This window comes from Fusarium redolens (genome assembly GCF_020744475.1).
Source record: "Fusarium redolens strain MPI-CAGE-AT-0023 chromosome Unknown BKA55scaffold_15, whole genome shotgun sequence".
Taxonomy (NCBI): domain Eukaryota; kingdom Fungi; phylum Ascomycota; class Sordariomycetes; order Hypocreales; family Nectriaceae; genus Fusarium; species Fusarium redolens.
In genome coordinates, this window is record NW_025763678.1 from 223,924 (window position 1) to 243,836 (window position 19,913).

Below are 19,913 nucleotides of genomic sequence, written 5' to 3' on the forward strand. Positions count from 1 at the left end.
TTGCACAGAACTTTCTGACGATAGAAACTAAATGTAAAAGAGAGACAGAGACAGAGAGAGTCGAAGTGTACAAGAGTTTGTGCAGTGTCTTGATTTTGGGTGGCGAAGAGAATCAAACCCTGTATCACGAAGGACACGACAGTGATTCACGGCCCGGAGCTGCACACTCACTTAATCGATCTCAGCCTGGTTATCGTGTTCTTATCATCTGTGTTAGCAGCCTAAAGTTCAACCTTATGGCCAGCAAGTAGTTGTACAGCAGATCTCAGTCTGGCCAGTTGGTGTAGCATTCATACCGGTCAGTTTGCGTGTCACACCCTGCAAGGTGGGCTCAAGTACAGTTGCACATAAACCTGTGACGAATTAGCTGTCAGAATAAGCGATATGAGTATTTCTCTTTCCGTAGTGGCCAAGGTAGATATATAGCCGTAGCAGCCCAGGGCTGGTAGAAATATCAAAACTTCTAACATCAAGAGGACCACTGTTCAGGAGTTTCAGAGAGACAGAGAAGAAGAGACTATTCAACAGTAACATCAACATCGCTGCAAGGAGACACACAAATTGACCAAAATCTTGATTTAGCAATCATCATTGGATATATAGCGAGTGACTAGAGAATTATAACTAAAACATATCCAATATCAAAGCTATTGATAGAATAAAGTTAGGCCGCAGGCCCAAAGAAAAGCAACCAGCATAGACAGCGGCGATCACTCAGATGGCTTACTCAGACCATACTTCTTTCCATGAGTGGCTGCGAAAACAGGCTTGTAGTTAGAATAGATGGGAGGAAGAGCCCGGGAATCAGGTGAGTTGATAGTCTTCTCTGACAAATCAGCCACAGGGTTTGAGGGAAGAGTATCCAGAGCAGCATCTGTCATCATAGCAATCGACACCATATCAGCTTGCTTTTTCTTGTCAGGCTTAGTATACTGTGGTTCTCCAACACCCTTGAGAACCGAAATAACAGTGTTCGGAAACCTATCAGGGTTGACACAGTGGCCGCCGTGTTGGACGAACTCCCACGATAGATGCAGCTTGAGATACTCAGCGACCTGGTCAAGATTCTCAATAGGATGCTCTTTGCTGGCGTCGAAGATGTGGTTGAGAAGTGGAATGGTGATAGGAATCTGATCCACGGAGAGAACCTTGTCTTTGGCTTGACGCTTGCAGTTCTGACAACCTCCCTCGGTCTCGGAGAAACTTCCAGTGAAGGTGAAGACTTGGCCGATGTAGTTCTCTCCGACAAAATGTGTGGTCTTCTGGTTCTCTGGGCCACCGAGATAGAACTTGATGGAATAAGATGTTCCTCCTAAAGCATAACGGTCGTAGATAACATTGATAACATAGTCATCAAAAGGCTCGCCGATAGTCTCATCCAGACCATCTGGGATATCAATACCGTCAGTGGATCTGATCTTGCTGATGACATGAGCAGGTCCAGGATATGTGCGGTTGACTCGAGCCAGAATGTCAGTGGTGTAGTGATCCTCGTTCAGATATCCATCAGGCTTGAGGGATGCAGCATCAGGAACAAGATCATCGTACTGATAACCGAGTTTAGTCCAGTCTCGACAGTCATCAGAGTTCCAGTACTGCGTCTTTCCGTCAAATCTGCGGAATGGCTTGAGATCATCCTTCTTCCAAGCGTCAGGCTCGATCTTCTTCGGCTTTGCCTTTGGGTCTCGAGGATTCTGGCTGGCATCGGTATCCCACCATAGATCCCAGTTTAATGTTTGCCACATGGCCAAGAGACGGTCAATTTGACTGATATTATATTGTCAGTGAGATCTAACGGAATTAGCAAAGGGGTACAAACCAGTGATGGAGCCAGAAGATAGGATCAAATGCAGCTACAGGTACATCAGACATGTGACCTATTCCAGTTTCAAAGTGTTGACCTCCAGCAAACAACTATTCGAGTCAGAACTCTCAGTTTTTAGAAGATGTCTCAGTGAGGGCACTTACATGGACAACGTTGTGAATAGACTCAAGGGACATGTAACCCTTGGAGTTTCGATCCTCTGCTTGCCACTTTGTCGATGCAAAGATGCCCCATGTAGAAGTGAAACCAGTCGTCATCATTCTGTTGACTCTATCGGACAGGTTTCCAGGATTGTACTTGGTCCACTTCTCACCCTTTCTTCCGATAAGCTCCGCACCAAAGAATCGATTGGCAGCAGTGAAGTTGTTGACACCATCGAGGCCAGTGTATCTGTTCTTGGACCCAAGCTTGATCTGAACGGCCCAACGTCCCGTGCTGTTTGTAAGACTCCACTATGAATAGAATTAGCGGCCATGCTCATCATCTATCCAGGAGCATCTGGGTTCACGTACAGGCAAGACCTGATCATTGGCCGGGTTTGAAGTCAACTGAATACCCCCAGTCTCCTTAGGATCAGGGACATTATCAGGGATGTTGTACTTCTCTTTGTCCTCGGGCATCTTTCCAAAAGGCCTTGGCTCGTCGGTATCACCATATTTCTCTGGGTTGTCAAAACCATAAAGTGGGTTGGGATATTCCTTGATAGTTGAGTACTGCTCCTCCTTGCTTGCGGGTGGGAAGATCTCAACAGAGTTTGTAGTCAAGACCTTGGGGAGAGCGAAAACTTCGGTGTAGACCTGCTCTCGAGCCCAGTCCCAGTAAGGAAGACGCCAATTATTAGCAGCTTCTTTCCAGGCGGCGTCTTCGTCCTTTTCGAGCTTCCACTCGTTGATGATGATCTTCATATGCTTCCAAATAAGTTGCTTTACGATGTGAGTACTGGTATTTCGCGAAGAGGTGCCGATTCTGAGTACATACCTCAAAAAGTAACATATAGACTCTGTGCCAGGTAGGAAATGTCAAATTCTGATGAACACAGTATCCATCCTCTTGTTTCTCAGGTTCACCCTCATCCCAAGTCAAATTAGGATAAGCATGAATGCCTGCGACTTGGAAGTAGGACAACTTCTCATCGACAGAAAGGGCTTTGAAACTCTCGAGTGCTAGAACATAGAGAGTCCATTGCTTTCGACCTTCAGGAGTTGTATCGTTTGCAAACTCGCTGATCTCTCGACGAACAGGCATTCCAGGCGCATTGGGGATTCTGTCAGTCTTGAGCTCAATGTGTTCGGTGGGGATGCCAGTGATGCCGAAGTGGACATCGTGCTTTGAAGGGTCTGCCATGATAGAAAAGATATGAGCCTCTGTAAAGGTGATTTGTGTGGTATTTCGTGCGGAGTTATAATGAATAGTTCCGATGATACAAACTCTGGACTGGAAACACTGGCTATTTATCTCTTTTCGAGCTCATGACTTTCAGCTAAGGTCGTGCAACATACGACGTACGTAAACACTCAAACATCTCGTGTTCTTGCTAGTTTGAAGCTGAAATGTGATGAACTCTCTCCTCTTGAATGTGATAATGATCATGAGTAGTTTCACGCATACACGACAGTTCGCCAAGATTGGCTATTGATACCGGGGGTTGGTGAGGCTAGTTGAGTGACTAGGTAAAATCTGGATGGTCCTGCACTCTTACGGATAGCACGTTATCAGACTATTAGTTCATTCAGCCATTGAAACAGACAGAGGCTGGCTGATGACCAAAACTGCCAAGACACAGAAAAAGATCCAGAATCTAGATCGTATTCTGTCTCACTTGCGTATTCCTTCTGACGAAGCTGGTGATTGAGGCTGGCTGACAGATGAAGGAATGCGTCACCTTCACGACAACTCACTAACTTATACGGGACGGGACGGGACGACAAACTCAAGCTAGTCTAGCTTTGAACGTGTTTCTACAGAAGCGGGTTTATCTTCTCTCTTTGAAGTAACGCTCTCGTATGACATTCCAATCAATGAGGGGAAAGCAATGGTGGCTCAAGCTAGAGTGCGGCTGATGACCAGATCGGGAGAGCTTTGACAACTTTTGCTGCTTTACTGTAGCTGAGCTCAGACTATCTTTAGCTAATGGCTGAAATATTGCCATGGGATTCGATCAGGTTGAATAGAAGAGATGTGACGAGACTACAAACGGACGATTTTGTGTTGTGTAGGTTGTGAAATAGCTTGTCACATACTCAAAGGACCAAGGTAAACAGACGCAAGAAACAAGAAACTCAATCCCAAGAAATGACATGGAGGGAACTCTCCTTCTGAGACCTTTCTCTTCTCTCCCATTCACCATCTTACTCGAGCTTCATATTTCTGAGTAGGTCGAAAATTTCATCTTTCAGGCTTCGCTGCAGACATCAGTATAGTTCCACCCAAAATGGGTTTCTACAACGCGTGTAAGACGTTCATCGTATACACCGTCACCTTCTTCTCACTTCCATTTCATGAGCATATCGGAGGTGATTCCGAACAGCCCGTTTTATCTTTCGAACATAACCAGATATCCAAGAGCTATCCAAAGTTCCCAGCACCAAATGGCCCCGATTCACCCGACGAAGACTTCACTTGCAGGTATCCTGAGCTTGGAAATGACTAGAAACCATGCTCTACCCCGGAAAATCGACACTGCTGGCTGAGGAGCTCAGATGGACATAATTTCAGTATTCATGCTGACTATGAGACTATGTATCCGCCTGGAGTGCTTCGAGAGGTAAGCTGTCACTAACATGGTTAACACTTGAGATAGATTGCTGATTGATGTCTGCAGTATTGGCTTGAGGTTAACAACAAGACCATCAACGGCGACGGTATTGATAACCGGTATGGAAAGGTCTTCAACCAAACTTACCCCAGTCCATGGATCAAAGCTTTTTGGGGTGATCTCATCAGAGTCCATGTCACAAATAAACTGCGATATAACGGCACTACGACCCATTGGCATGGTATTAGGCAGAATGGCACCATGGAAATGGATGGTGTAAACGGCGTCACTCAATGCCCCATCGCCCCCAATGATACCTTCACATACGAGTTTCGTGCCCTTCAGTATGGTTCTTCTTGGTATCATAGTCACTACTCTCTACCATACGCCGACGGTTTAGCAGGACCTATAACAATCTTTGGACCGTAATCAGCTCACTATGATGAAGCGAAGGATCCTATTCTTATCACGGATTGGAACCATCGAAGTGCTTTTCAGGAGTGGGAGAGAGAACTTACAGGCGTGCCGACTCGTCCTCAGATGAATAGCATATTGATGAATGGAATTGGTAAGACACATCGGCTTACCTATCTTGTTTCAATGCTTACAGTGCTCTTTTAGGAAACTTTGCTGGTAGCTTTCCGCGAGAACGGTACAACATTACCGTAACCAAGGTGATAACTTGTGATAGAAGGATCTTTATATGGTGCTAACTCTCGTTGCAGGGCAAGAAATACCTCCTACGTATCATCAACACATCCATCGACACCACGTTCCTTTTCAGTATCGATAATCACCACTTTGAGGTCATGAGTTCCGACTTTGTTCCGATTCATCCCTATACAGTAGACCATATCTTGGTGGGAATTGGTAAGTCAACATGTAGCCGCTACTAATATATGCAACTGACAGCCTCTAGGCCAAAGATATCATGTCGTTCTCCATGCCAACCCTACAAACACTACCAAATATCCTGCATCAGACGATGGGAACTACTGGATTCGTACAGTTCCCGCAGACGGCTGCAAAGGGTTCGAGAATGGTAACGAGCCAGATGAACGCCAGGGCATTCTTAGATACGACTCTAAGAGCAAAGCTGTACCTCAGACGTGGAGAGGAGAGTGGAACAAGCTTGCAGCGATGAGAAGTATGAGAACTTGAAGCCTGTCCTGCCATGGTCGATCCCATCTGTTGAACTTTATAAGAGTCAGTATCTGCTTGTCGAAATTTTGGTTTAGGTCTCTTACTAACAGGTTACAGGAGACAAAAGCAAGGATCTTCAACTTGGCCTGCAGCAGGAGAAGAATAGGCCTCATCTTGGAGATAAGTTCAGCTGGTGGGCCTTCGGCGCACAGCCTCTATGGCTCAATTTCTCGGAGCCGACTATCACTTTACTTGACGAAAAGAAAGAATGGCCTGGCGATTATGTGATTGTTCCAGCAGAGAACAGAGACGGATGGGTCTATCTTGTCATCACAGCTCCAGCGACGGAGGAGCTTGGGAATAACAGGACATTCATCTCGCTTGCCCATCCAGTAAGCTCAGTCCAGTTTGTGATAAAGCATTACTGACGGTTATAGCTTCATCTTCATGGCCATGACTTTTCCCTTCTCGCTCAAGGCTCAAACTCTTCGCAGATCGATGATCCAGACAACCCCATCGCACTCAAATTTGATAACCCACCTCGACGAGATGTAGCACTGATTCCAGCAGGAGGATACCTTATTGTCGCCTTCAAAGCTGATAACCCTGGCTCTTGGCTGTTCCACTGCCATATTGCCTGGCATGCTTCGAGCGGATTGGCGTTGCAGATTATGGAGCGTGAGGAGGACTTGAGGAAGATGATGACTCCGGAGAAACTGAAGCAGATCAATGATGGCTGCAAGAAGTGGAAGGATTGGTATGGAAACCGGAAGAATCACTGGAATCCTGTGGGTATATTCCAGGATGATTCTGGTGTTTGATCTAACTGGACTACGCTTGGAAAATACTTGAGGTACTAGAACCGCATCTACTTGTTTATCAGTAAGAAACTTATTGTTCACCCTCTTCAGCTTTCTAGTTTCACTGGTGAGCACAGACCTGTATGCATACATGAGAATTCTCTGCGAAGGGGTTTCTGGCATTGATGCCCTACACACTGAATATGCATGACCTTATTCACCTCTTCACTCCTACCTCATGACCCATGGTGAATGCTTTGATACAGAGTTTGAGTACATTCACTGGTGACCTCATAAGGGATGAGAGATTTCATCCAGTCTTTGACAAACAGACGAAACGGAAGCCTGATTCAGATTTCGTCTGATCAGATTACATCTGCCATCGATTTCAAATAATGACTTCTGGACAGTCTAATGATGAGCTACATTGAATCTTGAACCACTACAATGAAATTCTTCTGATCAAAGAACCTTTGTGGTCTATTTGTCCTTTGTTCACGGCGAGTCTCGTCCTATAAGACGGAGCAGCTTTCTCATGCCAGGAGTTCCTCAAGCATATCCATACCAATTTTCTTCTACACTGACCAATCTATCTAGTCGCCATGTCTTACAACTATCACCTTTACAGTCGTCGTCCAGCCTGGTACCCACCACATACCGTCCAAATCTTCATCACAATCTCCACCCCTGATCTCGACCGAGACTTTCAATGGACGCTTTCTGCGTACAATACAGTTACTCATCTCTGGCAAAACTTCGAAGTTATTCGAGCGCACCGCGGCAACTTCTGCAAAATCTATCAGCATTCGCATAACCCGTGTATGCTTCCATCCTATGTCACCTGGGAAGAGTTGTGCACAGTCAACGCGGAGTGGTTTGAGAGTCTTGTGAACATGACTCGTATCTCGCCGTTGTGGAGCCTGACAGAGGGGTGAATGCGTAATAATAGTAAGGATTTCATTTATGGGGTTCTGGAGATTTTGAAGGTGCATGATGCTATCGATGAGAGGAAGATCAATGAGGTGAAGAGGAAGCTGAGTCGGTATATTGGGCCTTTTGGTGTTTGAAATTCAAAGCATTGTTTTTTGTATTCGTTTGATATAAACAGGTATCAAAATTTAGCAATTTCATCCAGACTCCTCCTTTGTATCTCTGAATAACCAACCATCGAGAGCAGGAGGCAGTGGCATACCAGCAATATCTTCTTTCTCCACAAAGCTCCTGATCTCAGCCTCTTCCTCATCACTGAGAACTATATCAAGAGCAGCCCAGTTCTCATCGAAATACTCAATCTTCTTAGTCCCAGGAATCGGAATAATATCATCACCCTGCCTTGACAGCCACGCAATCGCAAGTTGAGCAATAGTTATTCCCTTCTTATCAGCCAGCCCCTTAAACTGGCTCACACGCTGAATATTCTTCTCACGGTTCTCGCCCATGAATCGAGGGATAAGCTGATATCTAACATCGTTGCCTTGGTGTCCAGATGCTGTTCCGTCGATGAAGTTAGTGGTCAGAAGACCTCGGCCAAGGGGCATTGCTGCAACGACGGCTACACCAAGCTCCCGGCACGTGTCGAGGATGTGAGTTCCCTTTTCTCCCTCGCAGTAGAGTTCGAATGCAGAGTATCCGATCTGAAACGCGGCAACTGGGGCGATCTTGACGGCTCTGCGGAGAGTGGCTGAGGTGACAGCTGAGAGTCCTATATGCTTAATCTTGCTTCACTAAGAAGCTTTCAGTCGGAGTTTCTCGTCTTTCTCAGGAGTCTCGGGATTGGGCGTGTGCAGATAGTCTATATCAGTTATAGTTGGAGTTTCCGCTCAGAGTTCTATAATTACAGAGATCGATAGTCTCGATATCCAAGAGCCGTAGACTCTCAGCACGTGCTTGCTTGACATGCTTATACGAAGTGTTGAGCTCAAAGGTCTGGCTGTTCTTGACGTATCCAAACTTAGTTGCAAGAAAGATATCATCTCGTTTGCCAGTTCGTTTGAACCACTTTCCAATGATTTCCTCGCAGTCGTTATAGTAGCTTATCTGTGGTTAGCTAGTATCTGGATGCAGTCAGACTTTGGAACTTACTCAGCACTATCCCAAAATGTTGCACCGGCCTCATAAGCATGATCAAGGAACGCAAATATTTCGTCTTGGATAGGGATAGCTCCATAGGTTGGACGGGTTAAACCCATTGTGCCCAAGCCCATACGGGAGACGAGAGGGCCATTCTTGCCAAGAGGGACTCGAGGGACAGTTGTAGCTGACATGATTATAAGAATTTGAATAATTTAGTCTTTTGGATTTGTTTGTGCTGTTGAACTGGTTATCCTGTAGAGAATCCATAGTTACTGGCTTCGAAAGTGCACTTTTATACTATCCAAATTCAAGATAATCTGATGCATTCTCACGGAGTTTGGACTTGACAATGAACATATCTGACAGCGATGGTCTCGACTCTTATCTCCGGCTCAACTGTATCACATAACAGATCCTTGAAAGTTTCCGAGGCGGACAAACTTATGTACAAGTACTATCTTGGCACTCTTACACCCAAGGTTCTGACACTCAACTTCTCAACCAATCAAACCTCGTGGTTTCCGAGCAAGCCAATAGGAAGTGCAGATATGGATGACGATCTCGTCAGCGGAGTAGTCCGCGGGGTGGCAGGGCACGCTCAGTACGTAGTCCCTCTATTAGCGCCCCCAACCCACGGGCCTAGCAAGAATATTCCCGACTTATAAGCTCTAGGGGCACGTTCAACGACGCCAAAATGCCATCTCCGCTTAGATTGATAACCAAGCAGATCTAAAAGTTTCCGAGCAGACAAATCAATTTCGTTTCCTCCCTGTTGTGTTGTTTCATAAAATGGCTCGAAAGGGAAAATCCAAGGTCAAATCTGGTTGTAAAACATGCAAGTGAGTACTTGACAAGAGAGTAGAGACGACAAGAGAACCGAGGTTAATGACTTAGATTGAGAAAAGTCAAATGTGACGAAGGTCGTCCAGCTTGTCAAAGATGTTTATCAACAGGTCGTGTATGCGACGGATACGGCATCTGGGGCGGAGGATCACACGCTCTTACACAACAATGCCATTCCCAATCGCAATCCCGGCCCAAGTTCACCCTTGGCACTCCTCTAGAGACAACCCTCGTCCTCTCACTAAACGCCAACGAGAAGCTCTACTTTGACTGGTTCAAGTGTCGCACTTCTACAAAGATATCAGCCACTTTCTCTTCTGGCTTTTGGAACACCCTCGTCTTCCAGGCTGGGTCTAGAGAACCCGCTGTACTACATGCCCTCCTGGCGCTCAGCTCGGCGCATAAGAAGGGTGTTGTGACATTGGACATACATAGAAACTCCCCCAAGTCTCAAATGAGCCAACAGGAACAGTTTACGCTGCAGCAGTACGTCAAGGCTATTGCACATCTGCAGCCACATTTCAACGCCAAGGATAGAGAATCGTGTCGTGTGGCGCTCATCACTTGCATTGTCTTTGTCTGCTTGGAGTTCTTCCGGGGCCACTTTGCTACGGCGCAGCTTCACCTGAAGAATGGGCTTGATATTCTTTGGCAGATGCAGGGTCTTCCTGAAGCCAATTCGGGCATCTTGGCGCTGAAGCCCTGTCATGAATCGACCGATGCTTGGATTGTGGAGGCCCTGTCAAGGCTGCATATCCAGGTTGAGCTATTCAGACTGTTGTACCACCACTCATGTGTTATTCTACAGCCAGCTCATCACCCAGAGAAGAGTTTTCTTGAATCGTTCGCCAATCTCAACGATGCGTGGAAAGGGTTAGAGCTTGTTTACAACCAGATATTCCACCTTACCCATCGAGCCCGCCAGCGGACCATAACAGCAACGGAGCATACAGCCCAGCAACTCGTCAAAACAAGGCTCGCGCAATGGCAGGTCATGTTTCAAGATTTTATGAAAGCGCGACCAGGTGACTCAGACATATACTTGCAAAAGGCATGTCAGATTCTGAGGATACACTACGCCATGACAAACGTCATGGCTGAGACTTGCATACACAACAACGAGACCATATACGACTCCTGTACCGATAAGTTCATCTTACTCATCAAAGAACTTACAAAATTATGGGAATTGTCGCTTCATTATGAATTGGAGGACGAAATGCCGCTGTTTATCATGACGACTTGCATGCCTAGGTCAATCATCGACATGGGCTGGATACCGCCACTTTATTTCACAGCAGTCAAATGTCGCGTTCACCGCATTCGAGCTGAAGCTATTAAACTCCTCAGAACAAGTCCTCACAGAGAAGGCATTTGGGATGCGCACATTGCAGCATGTGTCGCTAAAATGGTTGTTGAGTTGGAAGAGGGGGACTTTTACGAGGGCGTTGAGCTGGGGGATGACTTTCAGCTGAATACCCCAATGCGCGATCTGGATTACCAGGTGCCATTATTACCGGAGTCGCGCAGAATGAGTGAAGTTGAGGCAGAACTCTCAGGTGCCCCGATGGACAAGATCTTGCTTTACTGTAAGCGAGAGCAAGAGGGAGTCAACAGAAGGACTCTCATTTCAGAGTACAGCGTGAGCGAACAAGGTTGGAACGGCATATGAGAACGATTAATAATACAGCAATGCTTTGATCTCAAGTATCAGCGTGATTTGCAAGTTTAGTTAGTAATGAATTATTTACAAGTTCATGTTCTGGCGTTTGGAGGTGACATATTAAGCGATAAGATAAGCCCCGTCTCCGTTTCCGAGTCGGCGCCCGGAGTTTCAAAGTAAACAATTGACTAACGCGGCCGCGGGGCACTCACCGTCAAGCACCTTGATAGCACAACCCTTCCTCTACTATCCCCTCTCCTGTAACTCTTATTTTTTTTTCCCCTTCTTCTCTGAAGAACAATAGTCATGGACTCTGAATCTGTCGTCGCCCAAGTCCAGCGCAAGATCGAGCTGCAAACACCCGACGATCTCTCATATCTCATTGCCAACGTCCGTCGCGCAGCCGCAGAACGACTCAACGAAGCATTTCCCGTGGTAGAGGGTAATGATGGCGAGGATGAGCTGCGAAATCAGATAGAAAAGCTCGTCAACGAGGTACTGTCCCTCATTGAATCTATCTTATGACACAGAACTAACGACATCAGTACATCGACAAAACATTCTCCCTCGCCTCTCCAAATCTCTCGATAAACGGCCTCCCCGTATCTCCAGACTCTTTCCTCTCCGAATCAAATGCCGAGCCCGATACCGTTTACGAACCATTCGATACGCGCAAACGTCGGCGCGTCGCGGACTTGATCACACAGGAAGAGAAGCTTCTCGAGGACGTTGCGGCGTTGAAACGCTCTGTACCCGCTACAACAGCCGAGGCGCAGGCCGAGCAATTACGCGATAGTCTAAAGCGCGATGACGATATGCTTGAAGCGCGGAAACAGCAGGTCATTGCAGAGGCCGCTGAAGTGGAATTGGATGTTCAACCGCTGGAGAGACAAGATGGCGTGGAGAGAGGATTTCGAAGAGCTGTTGAGGGTCTAGGAAGATTGAAGCGCGATATGCCTGCTGTGGTAGCCAAGATGGAGAGGGCGCGCGTGGCGGGCGAGTATGTCGTTACGCAGGGACGATAAAAGACATCCTTGATCTTCCTTACATATATACCCAGGGCGGCAATCAGTGTATTACGAACGGGGAGTTGGGGCGCATTGGATTGGATTAATCGGCAATATCACTTCACATTTTATAACACAAATCTCGAGACCACGTCTATTGTTGAGAATTATTGCAGTCATCGGCAGCCAACATCTAACGTAAGTCTAGGCACACACGAAATAAAACATCCACATGAGCATGTTTATACACCGAGCAGAACAAGAAGGGGGCTGGAAGTCTTTTTTTGTGCTCCCTACAAACGTCATGCTCCGCCCTACTCCCCTCCAACATGTTTTTAACCATATATATCTCCGTTCAGACAACCTCTCAAACCCCCATTTGTTGAAAAAGAAAAAAAAGCATGGTAAACGAGAGAAAATATGTGGTCTATATTAAGACGTAGCAAAACCGCCCGTCTATCTTTCTTCCGTATTCTTCACCTTGGTACATTTACTCTTTTTTAAGCAGCAGCAGGGGCGGGAGCAGGGGCAGTCTGGGTAGCATCAGCACCCTCAGCAGCAGGAGCAGCCTCGGGAGCCTTTGCGGGCTCCTCGATCTCAGAGCCCTTGTTCTCGATGACGGTGGCATCCTGCTTCTTCTCCCACCAAGCGGGACGAGCCCACTCAGGGTCGTGCCAAGGACCAGCATCGCTGTTCTCACAGCCAGATTCGCACACACACTCGCCACCGAATTGCTTGGGGAGGTTCTCGGCGGGGATCTGCTTCAGGAGCTCACTCTTGTATCCAGAACCGAGAATGTTGATCTTGGAGACGGTGACGGGGTCGAGCCAGCCCTTGACCACACTCCAGACGGTGGAGAAACCCCAGGGGGCGTTGATCATGTACAGCTTGCCGAGACGCTCGGGGTAGTAGTTCTGGGAGATGACAGAGGCCTGTCGGACGTAGGAGTAGACCTGGGGAACCTTGGTGATGGAAACGCCCTTGAGATCCATGATGGTGCAGCATGTCTCGAGGAGGTGGCCGGCCTTGCGGGAGCAGGCAGGAAGACGGGGATCGGCGACGCGCTCGTACTCGACAGCGAGGTTCAGGAGCATGCGATCAGCGCTGGTGATCTTGTACATGGCGGTCAGATCAATACCACCAAGGGTCTCGATGTAGATGGGTCGGCCATCCTGTATAAGAAAAAAAACATTAGTCAACATATGTCCTCATGATGGCTCTCCCTCGTCGTCACCAGCTTGCCATACCTTGTCGGTCTTGTGGTAGAACTGAGTATAGTACTTTCCGATCTCAGCCTTCTCGGGATAGTCCCAGATAGGCACAGTCTCGTCAAGCTTAACCTCCTTTCGCCATTTCTCAGTATCCAAGAACCTATAGTGGCGGTCAGCCCCCCTGTCGCTACCAGCACAATTCTCGTTCCACCGCCATGAGATGGAAAGGAAGGGCAAAAAAGTCTTACATGGCTTTGGCGGCCTCGACATCGAACTTGCGCGCTCGGAGGAATCGAAGCTGTAGAGAAGGTCGTTGTCAGTATTTGCTGTGTCGCGTTACATGGCCCTTTTTTTCCAGGGTCCAGGAAGCAAGCTTAGCTAGGTTAAGGTGTATCTCGTACCAAAGTCAAGGTGTCCAATCGATCAGTGCAACCTTCGGACTCGAGCATCATGCGGAACTGGTGAAGCTTGGCGATCTGGTCCTCTGTGAGGTAGCCGGCGTGGCCATCCTGCTTCTCAGGGCCCTTGATGGGGAAGTCATAGTTGTCGTACTTGGGGTTCAGATCCATGGTGATAGATGTTAGATGGTGGGGTAGAGAAGAGGGGAGAAAAAAAGAAGAAAGAGCCCGCGGTGATAAAAAACAGCGGAGTTTATGAATTAAAAGAGGCGAAGAATGACGCCAAGAGGTTGATGAAGAGTTCAAGTCAAGGGGGCCTCCTCTGAATTTAAAGTCGTCCTGTCCTGTTCGGGGTCGGTCGGTGTTGAGATGAGAAGCGTAGCGTAGCCGTAGCGTAATTAACCGTTTCTGGGCTTGTCTGGTCTCCCCTAGAGATGGATCTCCCTACGGTGGGACTTCGTCATGGGTGTCCGAGATGCCTCCCGAAGCGGTCTAGCAAAGCCACATTCCGTTGAGGGGTATCACGTGGTCTCTCACATGCAGATAATTCGATAACTTACTCTCTGTCTTATCTTATCACTGATTTCTTTATCTCATCATCGGGCCCGCTTCCGATGTCAATGTCTTTGGTAGTCGACATCTTTTGATTCGACATTGGTTTATTCTCAATACTTTGATTGAGTCAACCCACCAAGAGTTCACCTTTAATGGCATAATTGTTGTCACATCATGAGGAATTCCTCCCAGAGAATCACCCTCAATGTCGCCCGCCTCTTTCACACTTCAGTCGCCGGGCCACGGCTGAGGCCTCATCGGCAATTCCATCTCACATCTTTGGCCAGCTTCCCTCGAAAGCGAAGCTTCTTCACCTCAAATCCCTACCTGTCCCAAGTCGACGACGGTTCCCGCTCCGCACCTGAACTTTCCAAAGAAGAGAAAGGTCCAGCTTCTTCAAAGAGAAAGCCTACCCGATCAAATACAGCCAAGAATTCACTTCGTCGAGTTGCCATCATTGCCCAGCAGCCAAAACGAGGCGCAACAGCGCAAGGAAGTCCCAGCGATGAACCCTCCAATGTCGTCAGCGCAACCTGCGTTGCAGAATCTTTCAAGATGCCGGTTGTTCTTGAGATTCTCTCATCGCATGGTTTCGACATTGATCCGGATGGCACGGGATTCGATGCAAACGAGGTGGTCCATGCAAGAGGTGTAAATGGTGGAGACATATTCGTTTTTCCGTCTGGCACGATTGTAACATGGTCGCTGCCCCCAGATGTCGTTACGAGACAGATCATGCGCGCTGCTGAAGAAGCGCATTCCATTGAAAGTCGGGAGTTTGAGGATCTCGAATTCACAACCGATACAAACCGAGAAGCAAGTGTGCTTAAGGGCGATGTTATTGTTCTTGGTACTCGCAAGGAGCACAAGGAAGCTGATAAGCTAGACACTACTCTAGCGAAGGTTGCCTTCTCATCGGGTCTGGCTCGAAGCACAAAACTTGCTGTTCTTGAAACGGCTTTGACGTCGTACTTTGAAAGCACACGCAACATCCCCGCACTACTCTCACAAGGTGCCGGTGTACCTCTTGGTCGAAAGTTCATCCTACAAAAGACAGGCGAACTCCTGAGTCTTCGTGCCCGTCTCAACCATTACTCTGAACTAACCGACTCTCTACCCGATATCTTCTGGGACACCAGCTCAGACCTTGGTCTCGAGGGTTACTACGAGCAAGTCGGTCGTGCACTCGATGTAAACGTGCGTATCCGCGCATTGAACCAAAAGATGGACTACGCCGCCGAAATCGCCAGTGTTCTGCGCGAGATGTCCAGTGAGCAACATGGCACTCGCCTAGAATGGATCATCATCGTGCTCATTGCCGTTGAGGTAATCTTTGAGTTACGTCGCATTGTGCTTGAGATGCTCCAGGAACGGGAAGAGCGGAAGCTTGCGGCTGAACTGCCAAAGCCTGTGGTGACACCACCGGTATAGATCGCCATTCTGGACGTAAATCTCTAGAACTTTTGTACGACTGAATGGAAAAACTCCATGTATAACAACTATGGTTTGGGAATAGTTTGAGACAATATGTGCCTCCAGGACTGGCTTGATAGATACCCCTCAGCTCAATAGAATTGATAACCAACTCAATATGTTTATTTTACCCCTGTAGTTATCCTCCTTCTTCATATCATGACATACACATACCCACTCCACCCAGGACCCTTGACATCTCTCACTGGCACAGAAAAAACTCCATAGCGTAAACATATTAAGTATCAATGCAATAGTGTACCTTTTTTTTTTCATCTGCATACACGCGCCAATTCGGCGTCTTGGATTACACAACCAGGAGTTTCCACCTCCAGGTCAACAACTCGATGGAAAATTCCACCTAGTCCTCGTTCTTCACTGTAATGACAAAATAATATGTCTCTCGTCCCTTTTTCCCTGGTTGAGTCAAAAAACCAACTCCTCAGAAAAACGTAGCTAATAAAAACAAATCGAGAATCCACCCTCTAAACGCCTCCCCTGAGCCCCCTTCTCGTTCCTCCCATGCCCTAAGTCTGCCTTGATGATATCATATCTGACTACTTCCTTTCCACGTCTTCTGTTTCCAAAAGAACCACAATGTGTCGATTATTACAATGGCTTCTGCTGCATGCCTGGGATCGGTGGGACAGGAACAGGAGTCACCTTGTGCGGAGGTGGTGGTCCTGGAGTCCCGCTCATACTCGATCGCTGAGAATTGGGAGTCGGAGGCTTTTGCTGAGAAGCAATACTTGCTCGCGCAGCTGCAAGTCGGCTGGAATCCATAGTCCCGGCTTGGCCATAACCAGGAGTACCAGGCTGAGTGATCTTGTCAGCGAACATAGTAGACCGCTCTTGGGCCGCGACCCTGGCTTTGGCTTGTTCGAGAATCCGCTGCTGTTGCGCTTCAGGGATAACGGTGTGGTATCCTGTAAGTCCAGGGTTCTGAGCAGGCGTTCCTTGTTGAGGGGGGTTGCTCGGGTACCTATTCATTTGATTGCCCACAGCCTGATTCGGCGTACCATATCGCGGAGGCTGCTGCACATTAGGCGAAGCACTGTAGGCCTGTCTGTTGACCTGAGGAGACATCGTGCGCTGCGGCACAGCTTGACCGTTAGTGTAAGCCCCAAAGTTGGGCTGTGAGGGCGTAGCGGCTTGTTGCTGTGGATAGCCTGGTTGGAAAGCGAATCGAGCACTGGGAGTTCCCTGCTGAGCCTGCATCTGTCCAAACTGAGGTCTTGGCTGAGAAACATACTGCGGCATGTTTTGGTGGCCATAAGGAGTTTGGGCTTTAGCGACCTGTGTGGCATATTGAGCAGGATAACCATTGGATCGAGAATACTGGTTAGGTTGAGGAGGTCTAGGTTGAGCGGGCATAGGTCGTGGTGCGGGTGTAAAGCTTGGCGTAGGCCCAGGTCGATAGTATTGCTGCTGTTGCATAGAGGGGGTTCGTTGAGGGGTTGCGTACTGGTTCTGGGGAGTATGATGCCCGTAAGAAATTCCCGATACACTAGGTGTACGTTGAGGCGGCGGCCGGGCATTAGCCTGGGCAGCTTGTTGCTGAGCTCTCAGCCGAGCCTGAACACCCGCCTCATCCTCCTCCATAACTCCCTTGTACTTATCAGTCTGAACTTGAACCTTGGTGCTGATAAGAAGGTCCTCCAATTGGTCTCCATTCAGCTTAGCGACAGCATATGGCGGTAGTGTCTTGATGATCAAAGCAAGCTGCGCCTTGAGCATCTCATATGTGGCTTGCTCGCCTTCCGAAGGAGTAGGTCCGGGAGTAGCCAGCATATCGCCGTTGACTGGGTCGCTTGATGAGCGGTTTTGCGAGTTCGGGAGGTTAAGGTTTCGGATGCGTTGATAAGAAGACAGGGTCTCAATCATGTCGCTGACTTCTTCCAGAATCTCATCGACTTCCTTCTCCTCATCTGCCCGTTTTGTGCCCAGAGCCTCTTCGAGTGACGGATCAACAACTGATTCATCCCAATTATCAATCGCTTCTTGGATAGCCTTCTCATCGATGTCCATAGCCTCATCCTTTTCGGCCTTTTCCTCACTGTCAGCACCACCATAATATTCGACCTCAATCATGTTCTGGAAAGATCGGTGGCCCGATCGCTGCCACCACATTCGACCCGCAACACTCGACGGTACAACAGCTCCTGAATCATCCTTGCACGGCGCGAAGCTAGAAAAGGCGCCTCGGAAAAGTGATTCCATCTCGTGCAATTCGAGTTCAGTAGTTGAGGGTCGCTTTCCCGCTAGACTTTGCGCACGTTCTCGTTGCTTGGTGATGGTCTGTGATGAAGGAGTCGCATTGCTGTAGTCGAGGTAACACCCAGCAGTCAATTTGGTTGTGAAGTAAGACGCATTTCGAAACTTGGAGGTATCTGTCAGTTCTGGTCGATAAAAGTCCAGCACGTTGCCCTTGGCTTGCGTCTTGGGCTGCTTGGGTGGCTGCAGAGGCGGCAGGTTCTTTGGTGACGAAAACAAATCTCCAAGAGTCTGTGTTCGCTCATGAGGCGTCGTGGGCATAACATGAGTTAATGACATTCCCTGGGGTAAGGGCACATCACGCAGTTTGGCTTCATCGGAAATTGGGAGACTGGAGAACAGTCTTCTCTCCTGAGGTGCATATGCAACAAGAGACAGTACCAACTCTCCCTTCTGAGGAGATGGTGGAAGTTTTGCCTCGACGGGAAGAGGATCGGCCGAAGTTTTCGGGTAAGCCTTTTCTCGTCGAAGAAGTTGCATAGCCTTTTCCTTAAAGTCCGAGATTTGCGCTCTCAATTCCTCGTTGGTCGCTTCCTTTTCATCGTCGGCTGGCTTAGTCTTGATATCCTTGAGAGCGGCTTGGAGTGCAGAGACCAGGTCATTAGCCACTTGGTCTAGATCCTCGTACGCATTCGCGGCAGCCTTCTCGGAGATGGTGGTTAGATCGGTCGACTTTTGGCGCTTGGCTCGGTGTTCATCTTGCTCATCATCAGAGGATTCTGGCAAGGGGCGCTTGAGGATGGAGGGACCGATGTCGTAGCTATTGGCGATGGGTTAGTGGATTTGAGGGAGAAGTCATTCGCGACAAAGTTGCGATGCGATGGAAAAAGAAGTGGTAAAAAAAGCAGGCATACCTGCTCAGAACTTCGACGAAAGATTTTATCACGTCGCGTTGGTCCTTTTTGGGCTCTCCATTTGTAATGGCAGGTTTTTGCTCCTCGGAAGCATTGTCTTCATCGCGGTCTTCCATTTCTTCCGTCTCGCGTTTTCGCTTTCCCGGAGCGACAGGTTGCGCTTTGTTGAGGCTGGGGGATTCTGAGGTGCCGTTGGCTTGGATGGCCGTGGGCTGGGCCATGGTCGGCGTGGTCATGATGGCTTCAAAAAAGAGCCTTGGATGGTTTTGGTTCCGTCGTCGGGGCGTTGGCCGCGCCTCGTCGCGATACGCGGTAGTTGCAGTGGCAGTCAGTGATTCCTGTTAGCAGCAGTTGGAGCTGGAATGACAGCGGTAGTGGATGGCAGAAATGGGTATGGGTATGGGGGGGCCAAGGTCCTCAGTCGCTGGTGCAACTCCAGGTAAATAATAAGTTAATAACTTTAGTAGGTATGGATTCAACAGCGGTTGAAGAAGCGCAAACGATTCGATTCCATCGAGTAAACCCACGACACAATCGTACAGTCAATCGATGTAACAAGAAGTAATCGACTCGTAAACTACGCGACAAACACGTCTCAAAGCAATAGTTCGAGTCGAAAAATGGGGGGAGGATGATTGATTGCCTTTGGCTCTCTCTGCTTTGGCTGTGCTTTGCTTTGCTTTGCGCTCAGCCTGAGCCTGGGGGGAAGAATGTGTCTCCTCGATCGCCAAGTACCTTGTACCTCGTCCCTTACTTGTCGCTTGCCAATCTCGGCCCCACTCTGTCCCTTTTTACGAACTGAAGCCTCAGGAGCCACATCATGCACGTGACTCAGCTGGTGCAACGGTTTAAGGTGCATACAGTGTTGTAGAACATGATCATCTTGGGTTACCCAAATGTTACTATGATTCTTTATTTTAAAAGGGGATGAAATAATGAAAATGCTTAAATTCTGGTGAATGTTCTACAAACAAGACATAGCATTCTTGTGAAGAAAAGTACCATCCACCTCGAGCTCTTTGTTACTCAACAGCCAGCT

The 19,913-nt window shown here is 48.1% G+C and overlaps 8 protein-coding genes across 8 annotated transcripts; 4 read left to right on the forward strand and 4 right to left on the reverse strand.

Moving 5' to 3' along the window:
* Positions 1-710: 710 nt before the first annotated feature.
* Positions 711-3,169, reverse strand: BKA55DRAFT_693993 (uncharacterized protein; the record flags this gene model as incomplete). The annotated part of the gene is made up of 5 exons (XM_046199984.1): positions 711-1,767; positions 1,820-1,914; positions 1,969-2,277; positions 2,338-2,748; positions 2,804-3,169. The coding sequence occupies 5 exons, from the start codon at positions 3,167-3,169 to the stop codon at positions 711-713; spliced, it is 2,238 nt and encodes a 745-aa protein (XP_046045363.1).
* A 1,087-nt stretch (positions 3,170-4,256) lies between these two features.
* BKA55DRAFT_596998 (Cupredoxin) lies at positions 4,257-6,544 on the forward strand (the record flags this gene model as incomplete). The annotated part of the gene is made up of 9 exons (XM_046196018.1): positions 4,257-4,450; positions 4,520-4,589; positions 4,647-4,974; positions 5,014-5,148; positions 5,202-5,254; positions 5,306-5,450; positions 5,500-5,727; positions 5,841-6,115; positions 6,161-6,544. The coding sequence occupies 9 exons, from the start codon at positions 4,257-4,259 to the stop codon at positions 6,542-6,544; spliced, it is 1,812 nt and encodes a 603-aa protein (XP_046045364.1).
* Positions 6,545-7,125: 581 nt separating this feature from the next.
* On the forward strand, positions 7,126-7,458 carry BKA55DRAFT_693995 (uncharacterized protein; the record flags this gene model as incomplete). Its single annotated transcript, XM_046199985.1, has 1 exon — positions 7,126-7,458. One exon carries the CDS (start codon positions 7,126-7,128, stop codon positions 7,456-7,458), a length of 333 nt encoding a protein of 110 aa, XP_046045365.1.
* Positions 7,459-7,650: 192 nt separating this feature from the next.
* Positions 7,651-8,985, reverse strand: BKA55DRAFT_741449 (NADP-dependent oxidoreductase domain-containing protein; the record flags this gene model as incomplete). The annotated part of the gene is made up of 3 exons (XM_046201472.1): positions 8,606-8,985; positions 8,362-8,555; positions 7,651-8,216 (listed from the first exon to the last, which is right to left on the reverse strand). The coding sequence occupies exons 1-3, from the start codon at positions 8,785-8,787 to the stop codon at positions 7,651-7,653; spliced, it is 942 nt and encodes a 313-aa protein (XP_046045366.1). The 5' UTR covers positions 8,788-8,985.
* Positions 8,986-9,623: 638 nt separating this feature from the next.
* On the forward strand, positions 9,624-12,127 carry BKA55DRAFT_520582 (uncharacterized protein; the record flags this gene model as incomplete). Its single annotated transcript, XM_046188436.1, has 3 exons — positions 9,624-11,094; positions 11,407-11,597; positions 11,648-12,127. Coding segments are annotated over 3 exons (2,142 nt in total), but the record flags the coding sequence as incomplete, so codon positions are not given.
* Positions 12,128-12,248: 121 nt separating this feature from the next.
* On the reverse strand, positions 12,249-14,178 carry BKA55DRAFT_577635 (CRAL-TRIO domain-containing protein). Its single transcript, XM_046193625.1, has 4 exons — positions 13,722-14,178; positions 13,569-13,618; positions 13,357-13,480; positions 12,249-13,281 (listed from the first exon to the last, which is right to left on the reverse strand). The coding sequence occupies exons 1-4, from the start codon at positions 13,887-13,889 to the stop codon at positions 12,610-12,612; spliced, it is 1,014 nt and encodes a 337-aa protein (XP_046045368.1). The 5' UTR covers positions 13,890-14,178; the 3' UTR covers positions 12,249-12,609.
* A 133-nt stretch (positions 14,179-14,311) lies between these two features.
* BKA55DRAFT_577638 (uncharacterized protein) lies at positions 14,312-15,956 on the forward strand. Its single transcript, XM_046193626.1, has one exon. It carries the CDS (start codon positions 14,448-14,450, stop codon positions 15,702-15,704), a length of 1,257 nt encoding a protein of 418 aa, XP_046045369.1. The 5' UTR covers positions 14,312-14,447; the 3' UTR covers positions 15,705-15,956.
* BKA55DRAFT_577639 (uncharacterized protein) lies at positions 15,936-18,897 on the reverse strand. Its single transcript, XM_046193627.1, has one exon. It carries the CDS (start codon positions 18,498-18,500, stop codon positions 16,356-16,358), a length of 2,145 nt encoding a protein of 714 aa, XP_046045370.1. The 5' UTR covers positions 18,501-18,897; the 3' UTR covers positions 15,936-16,355.
* Between the last annotated feature and the right edge of the window lie 1,016 nt (positions 18,898-19,913).

Excerpts from the sequence above, each read along its gene's own strand:
- BKA55DRAFT_577635 (XM_046193625.1), bottom strand. The coding sequence starts at position 13,889 with ATGGATCTGAACCCCAAGTACGACAACTATGACTTCCCCATCAAGGGC. Across the intron at positions 13,619-13,721 it reads GATTGGACACCTTGACTTTG|CTTCGATTCCTCCGAGCGCG; the intron begins GTACGAGATACA and ends CCTTCTCTACAG. Across the intron at positions 13,282-13,356 it reads TCTACCACAAGACCGACAAG|GATGGCCGACCCATCTACAT; the intron begins GTATGGCAAGCT and ends TTTCTTATACAG.
- BKA55DRAFT_577638 (XM_046193626.1), top strand. The coding sequence starts at position 14,448 with ATGAGGAATTCCTCCCAGAGAATCACCCTCAATGTCGCCCGCCTCTTT.
- BKA55DRAFT_577639 (XM_046193627.1), bottom strand. The coding sequence starts at position 18,500 with ATGCAACTTCTTCGACGAGAAAAGGCTTACCCGAAAACTTCGGCCGAT.